At 42.7% G+C, this 16,393-nt stretch overlaps 1 protein-coding gene across 1 annotated transcript in view; it reads left to right on the forward strand.

The window, feature by feature from the left end:
- Positions 1-16,393, forward strand: part of LOC139408004 (uncharacterized) — a 36,712-nt gene that overhangs the window by 9,733 nt on the left and 10,586 nt on the right. Inside the window, exons 19-22 of the mRNA XM_071151848.1 lie at positions 865-1,006; positions 1,097-1,224; positions 5,747-5,858; positions 12,263-12,454. Of these exons, the coding sequence (XP_071007949.1) occupies positions 865-1,006; positions 1,097-1,224; positions 5,747-5,858; positions 12,263-12,454 (574 nt within the window). The remainder of the gene's footprint in view (positions 1-864; positions 1,007-1,096; positions 1,225-5,746; positions 5,859-12,262; positions 12,455-16,393) is intronic.

The raw sequence follows: 16,393 nt of genomic DNA on the forward strand, positions 1-16,393 counted from the left end.
CCCCCCCCCGGTTCCATAAGGGACACTTATCGTTGATAAAAAAAAATAACACACGAACCAGCGTCGGCTTGGAGTAAAAGCATTTATGTGGGATGGCGCCGTGGAAAGGTAGGTGGTCGGGTCTTCTCTCTGGCCGTGGCTCCAATGGCTAGTCTTGAACAGAACTACAGGATGTATTTTCCTTTCACTCGTTCGGGAAGATGGCTAATCAATCCTGTCGCTGATTCCTCAGTGGGTGATGAGAGTAGGATGGTTTGGATATAGTAGCAGAATGGTCCCACTTAAGTTTGCTTTTCTAGGTACTTGTGAGTTTAGGAAAGTTTCAAACGTGTAGCTTGCGCCTCCCGGTTTTCTGGTCTAATGTTAATTTCTGTTACCAATCCTATTATGCACTCTGGCCGCCGGGGACGGTTCTGTCAGTCTGAACCGCTCTCTGATGTCCCTCGTGGCATGGCTATTTACTATGCACATTTTCTAGGGGAGTTTCTCTAACACATTCACAAGTGAATACTGGAACAATATTTCTAACATAAGACTGGTCAGAGATTAGCTATAGAAAATGAATGTCATATTGGTTTTTATTTTGTGATTTTTACTAGAAAGGTGCTCACTCTACAGGTAGGAAGTCTCGAGCCTTTACGTTGTATATGAAATATGTTTTTTAAAGATATGGCGATTTTTGGTGGGAAAAGCCTGTTAACAAAGACATTCCTTTAGTTCATACTGGAGGGGGAGAAAGAACCCACTTCTGCTGTAAATTGATCTGATCCTCACAGGACAGTCATGACACCACCACATGACTTTGTACACAAGGGGGTTGGTGTTTTCTTGTCACTAACTTAGTCCCTCTCTCTACACTGGCAGCTGTGAGAACCCCGAGGATCCATACCGTGTGGTCTTCCACCCGGTGGTAGCTGACGCCAGGGTCCACTTCCCCCCTCACGTCAAACGCTTTGAGGTCTATATGTTTTCCTTCGTCGATGATGCGGTTGAGCCGAGTGGCCAGGTAACAATCTTTATTGGTTAATTTTGTGAGTAGCAATCATCCCTTTTTTTTAAATATTTTTTTTCTGAAACCATCATCTTTGATTCCTAGGTCTTTGTCCATTGTGATGTGGTCATCTGTGATGCCAGTAGTCCCTCTGGCGGCCCCTGTAGTGGACAATGTGTGAATCAGGACAGCCCGAAAAGAGGTTGGTCTTGTTTTATGCTTTTCAGACCCTGGCAGACCATAACTGAACTAATAGCCTCTCTCTCTCTCTCTCTCTCTCAACAGGACAACGACATGTCAAAGACTTCTTTGAGGAGCGTCATTTATATGTTTCTTCTGGATACATTCTTTGGGTGTAATGTCTCTAACATGTCAAATAAAGTGTTCTATATAAAACAATCCTAACCGTTGGACTACCTTAATTGTATCTGATTTGCGTTTAACACCAAGGCGCATGTAGTAGGCTTGTCATCTGACGTGTATCAATCAACCCTTTTGTAAGCGTGGAACTCTGAACCATCCACCGGAGGGAGATAAGTGTTGCACACCAATTTCCCGTCTAGGACAAACAATGGGTGTCGAAACAAATGCTTTCCAATGTCCAGTGGGATGAACTGACTCAATGTTATTGCAGATGGTGTTTTGCCAAAGTGAGGCCAGCAGGGCTGTGGTTGGATGCAGTGTTGGTAATTTTCAACTGAAATTACAACTTTCCTTGATACCTCTCACTAGCTTGGTTTCCATCCAAATATGGACATTTCTTCTTTAATGATATGCATGTCAATCTCTCGGCTCAAATGGGAAGAGCTTGATTTCATCACTACTTGTTTTGGAAGAAGTGTTGACAAGCTGAATGTACCGAGCTGTCTGTTTTTAAAACTACTAGCACACAGCTCGGACACCCATGCATTCTTCACAATCTCAAAGTCCGAACTACAGAAGGTACGAACGTATGTGCGGCTATATTTGTCTAAGTTAAATTACAAAAATTGGTATTTAGCAAGCTACCTGACTAGCTAGTGTTAAGAGTGAATTTGTAACTTTTCTTTTAGGGACTCCTGAGAACCAGCAAACCAGGCTGTTGTCTTGTGAATTTAAATCTAGCTGGCTAAAGCATTGACTGCACAATTGTGAGCTTGCCTTGTAATGCAGCTTAAGTAACATGCTTGTGTCGGATTAAAAATAACTATGGAGCCGATCTGGGTATGGACCCTAAAATGTAACGTTCTGAACTAATATTCATACCATTCTATATACAGTGCCTTGAGAAAGTATTCGGCCCCCTTGAACTTTGTGACCTTTTGCCACATTTCAGGCTTCAAACATAAAGATATAAAACTGTTTTTTTTTGTGAAGAATCAACAACAAATGGGACACAATCATGAAGTGGAACGACATTTATTGGATATTTCAAACTTTTTTTAAAAATCAAAAACTGAAAAATTGGGCATGCAAAATTATTCAGCCCCCTTAAGTTAATACTTTGTAGCGCCACCTTTTGCTGCGATTACAGCTGTAAGTCGCTTGGGGTATGTCTCTATCAGTTTTGCACATCGAGAGACTGAAATTTTTCTCATTCCTCCTTGCAAAACAGCTCGAGCTCAGTGAGGTTGGATGGAGAGCATTTGTGAACAGCAGTTTTCAGTTCTTTCCACAGATTCTCGATTGGATTCAGGTCTGGACTTTGACTTGGCCATTCTAACACCTGGATATGTTTATTTTTGAACCATTCCATTGTAGATTTTGCTTTATGTTTTGGATCATTGTCTTGTTGGAAGACAAATCTCCGTCCCAGTCTCAGGTCTTTTGCAGACTCCATCAGGTTTTCTTCCAGAATGGTCCTGTATTTGGCTCCATCCATCTTCCCATCAATTTTAACCATCTTCCCTGTCCCTGCTGAAAACCATGATGCTGCCATCACCATGTTTGACAGTGGGGATGGTGTGTTCAGCTGTGTTGCTTTTACGCCAAACATAACGTTTTGCATTGTTGCCAAAAAGTTCAATTTTGGTTTCATCTGACCAGAGCACCTTCTTCCACATGTTTGGTGTGTCTCCCAGGTGGCTTGTGGCAAACTTTAAACGACACTTTTTATGGATATCTTTAAGAAATGTCTTTCTTCTAGACCTACTGTAGGACCCACAACTTCACCTAACAACATAAACCTACTTGTGGCACTGTGTTGTCAACAATTCAATCATGTTTTTCACCAAATTAAGTATTTTTAATAAAAACTACATGTACCCTATTCTTAGTCCACAGTATTTTTTACTGACATATCAACCACCTGTTAAGAACATTTTTACAAGATTCTTGTATTTTAGCCATTTACATTGTAACTATTTATTTTCATATTCCTACGATTCAAGGTCTCTACTTACATGAATGGTGCTATATTAATCCCTCACCAATTGAATTCCTGACTTTTATCCAGCATCTTTGGTGACAGATTTTGAGTTTTCTTACAGACCTCTGAATGGGAAAAGTTATAGTGCCACAACACTGAACTCCAGCAACACAATATCATATCATAGCATGTTAATTGATGCAGGAGGGTTAGGGGAGTTGACCAATCAGGTTCACATGAAGGTTTGTTTTATATCCAATTCTAAATCCATTGTCAAAACAGGCTCTACCATCCAGTTGAGAACAGAGTTCAGTAAAAGGTAGAACCTTAAAAAAGTGTGCCTGTACATGATAGCAGCCCCAAACATCAAAAGAATACGCTACAGACCAGCCAAAAAGCTTGTAAGAATTGTACTTAAAGTCCCTCCCTCCTCATTCCTCCGGAAGTCAAGCATTTTAAGCAGCTAAGCTGTGGAAAAAAAGAGTAGTATTAATTTAACTTTGTCTGGTCCACATAAGTATCACAGACTCAGCCACCAGGTACCAATATAACTATTTTCCATTCGTAAGAGAGATGTCCACCATCATAAAACCTGAGCCAGAAAGTCTAATATCCACTATATTAAATGTAAGAGTTTAACTACATTTATATATACTGGCACTGTTGAGTGGAACAAACTACTACAATAACTCAAAGCCGTACCTGTAACGGCCGTTGTTGGTGGAAGAAAAGGAGGACCAATGCTCAGTGTGGTACGTGTCCATATTGATAATTTATTATCATGAACACAAAACAAAATAACGAGAACGAAACGAAACAGTGCTGAACGGTGAATACAAAAAACACTGAAAATAAAATAATCACCCACAACTAAAGGGTGAAAACAGGCTACCTAAGTATGGTTCTCAATCAGGGACAACGATAGACAGCTGCCTCTGATTGAGAACCATACCAGGCCAAACACAGAAACACAACGTAGAACAACAAACATATACAACCCACACAACTCATGCCCTGACCAAACTAAAACAAAGACATAACAAAATAACTAAGGTCAGAACGTGACAGTAACCACCCCCCCAAAGGTGCGGACTCCGGCCGCAAAACCTGAACCTATAGGGGAGGGTCTGGGTGGGTGTCTGTCCACGTTGGCGGCTCTGGCGCTGGACGTGGACCCCACTCCACCATACTCTTTCTCCGCCTCTTTCCCATCCTTCTTGGCGCCCGTCGAGCGGCGACCCTCGCCGCCGACCTCGGACTGGGGACCCTAGCAACGGGTCCCGGATGGACGGGAGATTCCGGCAGCTCAGGACAGACGGGCGGCTCTGGCAGCTCCTGACAGACGGGCGGCTCTGGCAGCTCAGGACAGACGGTGAACACAAAAAACACTGAACAGATAATAATCACCCACAACTAAAGGTTGAAAACAGTCTACCTAAGTATATTTCTCCATCAGGGACAATGATAGACAGCTGCCTCTGATTGAGAACCATACCAGGCCAAACACAGAAACACAACATAGAAAAACAAACATAGACAACCCACCCAACTCCCACCCTGACCACACTAAAACAAAGACATAACAAAATAACTAAGGTCAGAACGTGACAGTACCAACCAAGGTCAAAAGCTGGCTAATGTGTGAAAAGTACAACCTTTTTCGGTCTGTATCTCTGTGATGGAGCTGCAAACTTCCGACTTCAACTGTGTCATGACGTTGGCCTGGGGGTTGGTTTATGACAGTTTATGACCCCCTTTTTCCTCTCTCTACCCTACTAAGGTTACATATGCAAAACCTTTTGGTTAACATAGAGATTCTGGGAACGTCAGAATGTGGGGGGAAATTAACTATATTCTGGTAATCCGAACAATTGAACTGGTACTTATTGAATATGATGTCAGTTCGGTTGTCATCTGAGACATTCTCATCAATGATGACATAACTCTGATGTATAGACTTTCCGCTGTGGAGTTTATCAGATTCACATGGAATTGTTGTTCAATTTAAATGTTTGAATATGAAATTATTTGGGTTGGGATGAAATGTGATTTTAGCTTCTAAAATGTGAGATTTGGATTTTCATAAGATAGGGCTAATCAATCATTGGCCCTCCCCTGTGAAGGGACAAAGGCTATAAAACTTTTCAAACACACCCTCCTCTTCCTTCCTATTTAAGCTCTTGACTACAACATCACTATCTGTTCCACGGATGTGAGATGACGATCCCTTGTCAGAATGGTTCAGACAAAACTACAAGAACGAAGCCAACATCAGCATGAGCTATGGTGGCGAATGGTACGAAAAGTTCAGAACCTATGTACGAGTTGTCAGTTATTATGAGAGTGGCTGTAACCTTTCAACCAAATCTCCTGGTGTTTGTGCTTCAACACCCTCAGTGGCTGTCAAGGTCTGTCAGTCACCACCGCGTCCGCGTGTGGCAACCTTTTCAGTACCTGCGAACTGAGACGAGGATATCGGTCTGTGATATCGCAAAGTGTTTCACCAGTGGGAGTCATCGGGTCAGTTACTGGACTGACACCATTAGTGTCATTGTAAAGGTTGACAGTCCCCCACAAAGCGGAAGGTGTGTCATCGGAAGCAGAGTATAGCATCAATATTTTTCTTGCTGAGACTGCCACAGTGCTTGCGGAAGTGTCCGAAGGGCAAGAGAAGTTCATCTCAACTACTGTATTGCATGACTGCAAGGAGGAGGGAAGCTGCTCATTCACAGAGACAGCTGGCTCGAAAGAATGAAAAGCATTGTCAATCAAATCAAATCAAATCAAATGTTATTTGTCACATACACATGGTTAGCAGATGTTAATGCGAGTGTAGCGAAATGCTTGTGCTTCTAGTTCCGACAATGCAGTAATAACCAACAAGTAATCTAACTAACAATTCCAAAACTACTGTCTACACAAGTGTAAGGGGATAAAGAATATGTACATAAAGATATATGAATGAGTTATGGTACAGAGCGGCATAGGCAAGATACAGTAGATGGTATCGAGTACAGTATATACATATGAGATGAGTATGTAAACAAAGTGGCATAGTTAAAGTGGCTAGTTATACATGTGTTACATAAAGATGCAGTAGATGATATAGAGTACAGTATATATACGTATACATATGAGATGAATAATGTAGGGTATGTAAACATTATATTAGGTAGCGTTGTTTAAAGTGGCTAGTGATATTTTACATCATTTCACATCAATTCCCATTATTAAAGTGGCTCGAGTTGAGTCAGTGTGTTGGCAGCAGCCACTCAATGTTAGTGGTGGCTGTTTAACAGTCTGATGGCCTTGAAATAGAAGCTGTTTTTCAGTATCTCGGTCCCAGCTTTGATGCACCTGTACTGACCTCGCCTTCTGGATGATAGCGGGGTGAACAGGCAGTGGCTCGGGTGGTTGTTGTCCTTGATGATCTTTATGGCCTTCCTGTAACATCGGGTGGTGTAGGTGTCCTGGAGGGCAGGTAGTTTGCCCCCGGTGATGCGCTGTGCAGACCTCACTACCCTCTGGAGAGCCTTACGGTTGTGGGCGGAGCAGTTGCCGTACCAGGCGGTGATACAGCCCGCCAGGATGCTCTCGATTGTGCATCTGTAGAAGTTTGTGAGTGCTTTTGGTGACAAGCCGAATTTCTTCAGCCTCCTGAGGTTATAGAGGCGCTTCTGCGCCTTCTTCACGATGCTGTCTGTGTGGGTGGACCAATTCAGTTTGTCTGTGATGTGTATGCAGAGGAACTTAAAACTTGCTACCCTCTCCACTACTGTTCCATCGATGTGGATAGGGGGGTGTTCCCTCTGCTGTTTCCTGAAGTCCACAATCGTCTCCTTAGTTTTGTTGACGTTGAGTGTGAGGTTATTTTCCTGACACCACACTCCGAGGGCCCTCACCTCCTCCCTGTAGGCCGTCTCGTCGTTGTTGGTAATCAAGCCTACCACTGTTGTGTCGTTCGCAAACTTGATGATTGAGTTGGAGGCGTGCGTGGCCACGCAGTCGTGGGTGAACAGGGAGTACAGGAGAGGGCTCAGAACGCACCTTTGTGGGGCCCCAGTGTTGAGGATCAGCGGGGTGGAGATGTTGTTGCCTACCCTCACCACCTGGGGGCGGCCCATCAGGAAGTCCAGTACCCAGTTGCACAGGGCGGGGTCGAGACCCAGGGTCTCGAGCTTGATGAAGAGCTTGGAGGGTACTATGGTGTTAAATGCCGAGCTGTAGTCGATGAACAGCATTCTCACATAGGTATTCCTCTTGTCCAGATGGGTTAGGGCAGTGTGCAGTGTGGTTGAGATTGCATCGTCTGTGGATCTATTCGGGCGGTAAGCAAATTGGAGTGGGTCTAGGGTGTCAGGTAGGGTGGAGGTGATATGGTCCTTGACTAGTCTCTCAAAGCACTTCATGATGACGGAAGTGAGTGCTACGGGGCGGTAGTCGTTTAGCTCAGTTACCTTAGCTTTCTTGGGAACAGGAACAATGGTGGCCCTCTTGAAGCATGTGGGAACAGCAGACTGGGATAGGGATTAATTGAATATGTCCGTAAACACACCAGCCAGCTGGTCTGCGCATGCTCTGAGGGCGCGGCTGGGGATGCCGTCTGGGCCTGCAGCCTTGCGAGGGTTAACACGTTTAAATGTTTTACTCACCTTGGCTGCAGTGAAGGAGAGGCCGCATGTTTTGGTTGCAGGCCGTGTCAGTGGCACTGTATTGTCCTCAAAGCGGGCAAAAAGTTATTTAGTCTGCCTGGGAGCAAGACATCCTGGTTCGTGACGGGGCTGGTTTTCTTTTTGTAATCCGTGATTGACTGTAGACCCTGCCACATACCTCTTGTGTCTGAGCCGTTGAATTGAGATTCTACTTTGTCTCTATACTGACGCTTGGCTTGTTTGATTGCCTTGCGGAGGGAACAACTACACTGTTTGTATTCGGTCATGTTTCCGGTCACCTTGCCCTGATTAAAAGCAGTGGTTCGCGCTTTCAGTTTCACGCGAATGCTGCCATCAATCCACGGTTTCGACATCTTCAACGCACGTTCTAATGAACTCGCACACCGAATCAGCGTATTCGTCAATGTTGTTGTCTGACGCAATACGAAACATATCCCAGTCCACGTGATGGAAGCAGTCTTGGAGTGTGGAATCAGATTGGTCGGACCAGCGTTGAACAGACCTCAGCATGGGAGCTTCTTGTTTTAGTTTCTGTCTGTAGGCAGGGATCAACAAAATGGAGTCGTGGTCAGCTTTTCCGAATGGAGGGCGGGGCAGGGCCTTATATGCGTCGCGGAAGTTAGAATAGCAGTGATCCAAGGTTTTGCCAGCCCTGGTTGCGCAATCGATATGCTGATACAATTTAGGGAGTCTTGTTTTCAGATTAGCCTTGTTAAAATCCCCAGCTACAATGAATGCAGGCTCAGGATGTATGGATTCCAGTTTGCAAAGATTGGCTGATGGAATGTGTCGAGATATCGTAATATCGCCTTGGATCGGATTCTGCACCAAGTGTTTTCTAAACGTCTTTTTCCCAAGGGGTGCTTTCGACAGATACCCCTTGTGAATGACTGCGTTGCAGCTAGCATTAGGAGGACAGTGTGGTCGGTGGAGAAGGCACTGTGGCCTGTGACCATACCTAGTTGGTTTTCCAATCCATCAATGGGAGTAACCGATCCATCTTGTCTGCTCCAAGTAGCAGGGGTACAGTTTCGAGGCTGGTAACATACACCGGGTGAACGAGCGATACGTCCTGGAAGTGTAGTTTCAGCATGACTCTCAATGTGAGAGGCGAGGTAGTCTGAGTGACCCCTTGAAGTGTAGTGTCGCATCATTCCACTTTTAACCAACGTTTAGTTGGCTTCAAAGCCCTTTTTAGATCATCAAACAATGTTTGAGAGATGAGTGATATTGTCACACCTGAATCAATTAGCGCATGACAAGTTAAGCAGTCCTCCAGGACTGTTTCCAGGTATGGTCGTTTCGATTTGTGTTTAGTGGACATATTCCCCACAAAGTGGAGTGGTCGTTCGCAACGACGTGATGTGTCAATTCTGTTCAAGGTGGAAGCAGATCGACTTTTAAGATTTTGAGTGGGCTTGGCTTTAACAAAGCGTTTGACCTTTTTCTTCGCAACTTTTGTATCAGAGTCTATAGACAAAGCCCGTAGGCTTGTTTCTTGATCAAGCGGGCCCTGGATAGGGTCTCGAGTGAGAGGGAGAGATTTGAATTTTAACGTCCCTGCTATGGGTGTTAATTCCTGTGGACCTGGTGTCCGTTAATTCCCCGTCTAGTCCTTGTGACTTAACTTTCTCTTTTCTCAAATGTTTCTCGCTTTAGTTCTTCACGTAGTGGAACTTCTGGAGAACATTGGTCTACGTTTTGATCATCCTTCAACCCTTTGTTACCCTTGTGCTCTGACACTTTGTGTGGGTTGGGTGCAGGAACGTAGTGAACAGGTCGATTGTAGTGGTAGTCGTTTTGATGGTGACGTACTTTACAGTTATTTTCGACTGTGGGGGTTATTGGAATCATGGTTTCGTGGTAGAAAATGTTGTTGTGCGTCATCTCTTAACGCTCCAATACCTGATAATGCACCTTCTGACTGGAGTGAGTGCTCCTGGTCAAACTTCAAAACTGAGTGGTCAGTGCTCTTAGCGTTGCGAACTTTTGATGCCTCAAAAGCTGTACTTGCAAGCTCTCTGAGTTGTAAGACAGGCAAGCCAACGTGGGCTGCAGGGCCCAAGTAGGTAATGAAGGTAGGATACATGTTCGACAGGAACATTTGTTTAAATGGTAACAGGTCTTCCATGCCTGTTTCAGTGAGTAGGCCAAAGTAAGCTGAACGAAGCCTATGATAGTAAGCTTGTGGGTGTTCGTTCCGAGCTTGTTTGACCGTGTTAGCCAGTGAGCTATCGTGTTTGTGAGTCGCTGAACCACTGAGGGTAGTGAGGTCTGCACAACGCATCACCGGGGGCAAACTACCTGCCCTCCAGGACACCTACACCACCCGATGTCACAGGAAGGCCATAAAGATCATCAAGGACAAAAACCATCCGAGCCACTGCCTGTTCACCCCGCTATCATCCAGAAGGCGAGGTCAGTACAGGTGCATCAAAGCTGGGACCGAGAGACTGAAAAACAGCTTCTATCTCAAGGCCATCAGACTGTTAAACAGCCACCACTAACATTGAGTGGCTGCTGCCAACACACTGACTCAACTCCAGCCACTTTAATAATGGGAATTGATGGAAATTGATGGAAAACATATCACTAGCCACTTTAAACAATGCTACTTAATATAATACCCTACATTATCCATCTCATATGTATATGTATATACTGTACTCTATTATCTACTGCATCTTTATGTAATACGTGTACCACTAGCCACTTCAAACTATGCCACTTTGTTTACATACCCAACAGTACTCATCTCATATGTACATACTGTACTCGATACCATCTACTGCATCTTGCCTATGCCGTTCTGTACCATCACTCATTCATATATCTTTATGTACATGTTATTTATCCCTTTACACTTGTGTGTATAAGGTAGTAGTTTTGGAATTGTTAGGTTAGATTACTCGTTAAAGAAGCACAAACATTTCGCTACACTCACATTAACATCTGCTAACCATGTGTATGTGAAAAATACATTTGAATTGATTTGATTTGATATAGGGAGGTCAGAGACCTGGCCGAATGGTGCCAGAATAACAACCTATCCCTCAACATAACCAAGACTAAGGAGATGATTGTGGACTAAAGGAATAGTAGGACCGAGCACGCCCCCATTCTCATCGACGGGGCTGAAGTGGAGCAGGTTGAGAGCTTCAAGTTCCTTGGTGTCCACATCACCAACAAACTAACATGGTCCAAGCACATGAAGACAGTCCTGAAGAGGGCACGACAAAGCATATTCCCCATCAGGAGACTGAAAAGATTTGGCATGGGCCTTCAGATCCTCAAAAAGTTCTACAGCTGCACCATCGAGAGCACCACTGGTTGCATCACTGCTTGGTATGGCAACTGCTCGGCCTCTGACCACAAGACAATACAGAGGGCCAAGCTTACTGCCATCCAGGACCTCTATATCAGGCTATTTAAAATTAAGAGGAAGGTCCTAAAAACTGTCAAATACCCCAGCCTCCCCAGTCCTAGACTGTTCTCTCTACCACCGCAAGGCAAGCGGTACTGTAGCCCCAAGTCTTGGTCCAAGAGGCTTCTAAACAGCTTCTACCCCCAAGCCATAAGACTGCTGAACAACTTATCAAATGGTAATTTACATTGCCCCCCCGCCTCTTTTACTCTGCTGCTACTCTCTGTTTATTATCTATGCATAGTCACTTTAACTCGACCTACATGTACATATTACCTCAATTACCTCGACTAACCAGTTCCCCAGCACCTTGACTCTGTACCGGTACCCCCTGTTTATAGCCTTGGTATTGTTATTTTACTGCTGCTCTTTAATTATTTCTTACTGTTATTTTTTACTTAACACTTATTTTTTCTTAAAACTGCATTGCTGGTTAACGGCTTGTAAGTAAACAATTCACTGTTCAGCGCATGTGAAGAATAAAATGTGATTTGATTTGATTTGAATTGGAGAAAATGTACCTTTTCTTTTTATCAGTAACTCAGGGATAAATAGAAATACAGAGCTCAGAGTTTGTCAGAAGGCTGACCTGACAGGGTCACACACAGGTCCAAGCAGGAGCAAGACCTCAGCATTTTTACTTTTTAATAGAAATGGAGAAGCATGAAGATGTTCAATACTGTTTTCAAGACAGAAACTCTTCTTGCAGAAAGGCTCTGCTAACGATATCTTTCTACATAACACTGTACATCTTCTTCTCATTGATTTCAGCAGTTAAAGTATTTTTGAACCTACTGGTGATCATCTCAATCTCTCACTTCAAGCAGGTAGTGAGGTCTGCACAACGCATCACCGGGGGCAAACTACCTGCCCTCCAGGACACCTACACCACCCGATGTCACAGGAAGACCATAAAGGTCATCAAGGACAACAACCACCCGAGCCACAACCACCCGAGCCACTGCCTCCACACTCCAACCAACCTGCTCATCCTCTCTCTGGCTGTGTCAGATCTCCTGGTGGGACTGAATGTGATACCAGTAGTGACTGTAGCAACAATGGAATCATGCTGGGGTTTGGGGGAATATTTCTGTGCATTTCATTTCTACATCTCTTTTGAATGTACTTCTTTATCGCTTAGCAATTTGGTTTTAATATCTATTAACCGCTATGTTGCTGTGTGTGATCCCTTATTGTACCACTCTAAAATAACAATAAGATGAACTATCTGTTATATATCCATTACCTTGTGTTGTTGTATCATATACGATGCTGTTATTATAAAAGACGTTGTAAATGCACAGATACCCAGTAGGTGTTTGAAAGAATGTTTTATCGTTGAAGGAAAAACATGGGTTAATATAATTTACATTGCAATTACAATGGTTTTTCCGAACTCTATTATTATAGCACTTTATATGAAAATCTTTGTGGTGGCCAGATCACAGGCCAGAAAGGTATTTTCAAAAGATGCTGCCCGTGTGTCTGGTGTTAAAACTCTACAGGCAAATAAGTCTGAGACAAAAGCAGCAAAAACTCTATCTATTGTTGTTTTCAACTATTTAATTTGTTGGATTCCAACTCTATTTATTTACTTAAAAACATTTTTTTTTGTTACATTTTCTTATCATATTTCATCATTTTTCTGCCACTTGTTAATTCCTTAATAATCCAATAATTTATGCTTTCTTTTATCCATGGTTCAAAGTGACAGCTAGACTTTTATTAACTTTGAAGATAAGACATTCATAGTTCCTATAATTTTATTCTCTAGGTTGGCAAACATAGGTTTGATATAGTTTTGTTCTACAATTGTTGTAATTATTTATTTCATATAGCAATACACTGACATTACTTATCTCAGTGTTGTCATCATAGATACATGTGGTGTTGATACAGAATGATTTGTCTGGATTGGAATGGAATGACTTGGAGAAGGCATAAGAAGGCATAAGTTTGTTTTATAAAGACATTGCAGTCATTGTGGATTGTGTACTCCAAATACCTAAGGCTGTGGTTGTTCCATGTTACTTAATGATAAATAGTATGTAGTGTTCTAATAGTACATTCTGAGGACGTCATGAGTCATTATATATGTTATTTAACATATCCCTCTAGTGGCTCAATTGTGACACAACGTCTTCATCAAGTGTTGTAAAGTTGAAATGTACAATACTGCATGATATCCGATAGCGTCCAGGTCTAAATAAATTCTGTATTGTGTAAGTAGTGGTAAAATGTAAGAATATGCAATTATTGGTAACACTTTATAATAACATTTGGTAATAAACCAGTTGTCAGGCATTTTCAGTTTGCTCAACATTTAATATTAAGCCCTCATTTGTGAAATGTTGCTCAGGTTTTCTCACATTTATAAATAACTACTACAGTATATACATGAATGATTCAACACAACAGAGCAGGAGACCACAGCAGACACTTCAACCTCAGCATACTGGGTATGAACAGTACCAGTACTCTCAATACATCACTACTGCCAGGTCAGGGGTCATGCAAGAGCAGCTCTCTCAGAAGCTGTTTACTCTGAATGAATATAGAGATTGGCTAACACACTAAATTGTTTCTAATGGATTAGTAAATAGTTTATTCATAATTTATTTGTCATCACTCCCATATTTTTTTGTAAGCTAGTTAGTTATTCACACATTTATAAACAACTTTTATAGTATGTAAAAATGATTCAGAAGATCATTCATCAGATGTTTAATAAATATCCTTATAAACCATTTAATAATCATTAGTAAAGTAGTTTTGCAGTCCCTAATCTAAAGTAAGGACTATTCATACTTTCTTAATACGTTATAAATGTTTTGAACAGTGACCAGTGTAATTTATCACAAAAAGATGGACATGCTATTGGTAGACATTCCTGCAGGCATGGTGCCCCCAGTGATGCTCCTTAAGTTCTTAAAACACAACACAGAGGATGTTAAACTCAATATATTGAACATTTTATTCCAAAACAGTCACACTGTAGTAGTGTGCTGATGGAAGTAATGTGTTTGTCTGAAAATTATAGCATTCTTGTTTTTATGAAGTGACTGATTGCACTCATTAGATAACAAATCAAATCACGTTTTATTGGTCAAAAACATGTGTTTAGCAGATGTTACTGCGGGTGTTGTGAAATGCGTATGCATCTAGTTCTAACAGTGCAGCAATATCTAACAATTTCACAACAAATACCTAATACAAACAAATCTAAGTAAAGGGCTGGAATTAAGAATATATGAATATATGGAGGAGCAATGTCAGAGCTGCATAGACTAAGAGCAACTCCTAGATTGCTTACAGAGTAAGGGAAACAATAACTAAATAAAAAATGTAACTGAACATTACATTTCAAGGGTTATTACATTTAATATACAACAAAATCAAATCACATTTTATTGGTCACATACACGTTTAGCAGATGTTATTGCAGGTTTAGTGAAATGCTTTTGTTCCTACCTCCAACAGTGAGGTAGTATCTAACAATTCACAACAATATACACAAATCTAAAAGTAAAAAAATGGAATTAAGAAATATATAAATATTTTGACAAGCAATGTCTGAGTGGTATTGACAAAAAAAATATGGTAGAATACAGTATATACATATGAGATGAGTAAAGCAGGATGTAAACATTATTAAAGCGACCAGGGATTCCATATCTATGTACATAGGGCAGCATCTTCTAAGGTACAGGGTTGAGTAACCGGGTGGTTGTCGGCTAGAAGCTATTTTACAGTCTATCGGTCCCAACTTTGATGCACCTGTACTGATCTCACCTTCCGGATTATAAAGGAGGGATCAGGCCATGGCTCGGGTGGTTGATGTCCTTGATGATCTTTTAGGCCTTCCTGTGACATCGGGTACTGTAGGTGTCCTGGAGTGCAGGCATGGTGCCCCCAGTGATGCGTTGGGCAGACCGCACCACCCTCTGAAGAACCCTAAGTATTCAGACCCTTTACTCAGTACCTTGTTGAAGCATCTTTGCCAGTGATTACAGGGTATGACGCTACAAGCTTGGCACACCTGTATTTGGGGAATTTCTCCCATTATTCACTGCAGATCCTCTCCAGCTCTGTCAGGTTGGATGGGGAGCATTGCTGCAAAACTATTTTCAGTTCTCTCCACAGACGTTCGGTCAGGTTTTAGTCCGGGCTCTGGCTGGGCCATTCAAGTACATTCAGAGACTTGTCCCGGACGAATCCACTCCTGCATTGTCTTGTCTGTGTGCTTAGGGTCGCTGTTCTGTTGGAAGGTGAACCTTTGACCCCGTCTGAGGTCTTGAGAGCTCTGGAGCAGGTTTTCATCAAGGATCTCTCTGTACTTTGCTCCGGTCATCCTTCCTTTAATCCTGACTAGTCTCTCAGTCCCTTCCACTGAAAAACATCCCGACAGCATGATGATGCCACCACCATGCTTCACCGTAGGGATGGTGCCAGGTTTCCTCCCGACGCGACGTTTGGCATTCAGGCCAAAGAGTTCAATTTTGGTCAGACCAGAGAATCTTGTTTCTCATGGTCTGAGAGTCCTTTAGGTGCCATTTGGCAAACTCCAAGGCTGTTATGTGAATTGTACTGTAGTGTGGCTTCAGTCTGGCCACTCTACAATAAAGGCATGATTGTCAGAGTGCTGTAGAGATTTTTGTCCTTCTGCAAGGTTCTCCCATCTCCACAGAGGAACTCTGGAGCTCTCTCAGAGTGACTATCGGGTACTTGGTCACCTCCATTACCAAGGCCCTTCACCCTGATTGCTCAGTTTGGCCGGGCAGCCAGCTCTAGGAAGAATCTTGGTGGTTCCAAACTTAAACAAACTTAAACTTCCATTTAAGGATCATGGAGGCCACTGTGTTCTTGGGGTCCATCAGTGCTGCAGAAATGTTTTGGTACCCTTTCACAGATCTGTGCCTCGACACATGCCTGTCTCGGAGCTCTACGGACAATTCCTT

This window comes from Oncorhynchus clarkii, chromosome 4 (assembly GCF_045791955.1).
Source record: "Oncorhynchus clarkii lewisi isolate Uvic-CL-2024 chromosome 4, UVic_Ocla_1.0, whole genome shotgun sequence".
Classification (NCBI taxonomy): Eukaryota; Metazoa; Chordata; class Actinopteri; order Salmoniformes; family Salmonidae; genus Oncorhynchus; species Oncorhynchus clarkii.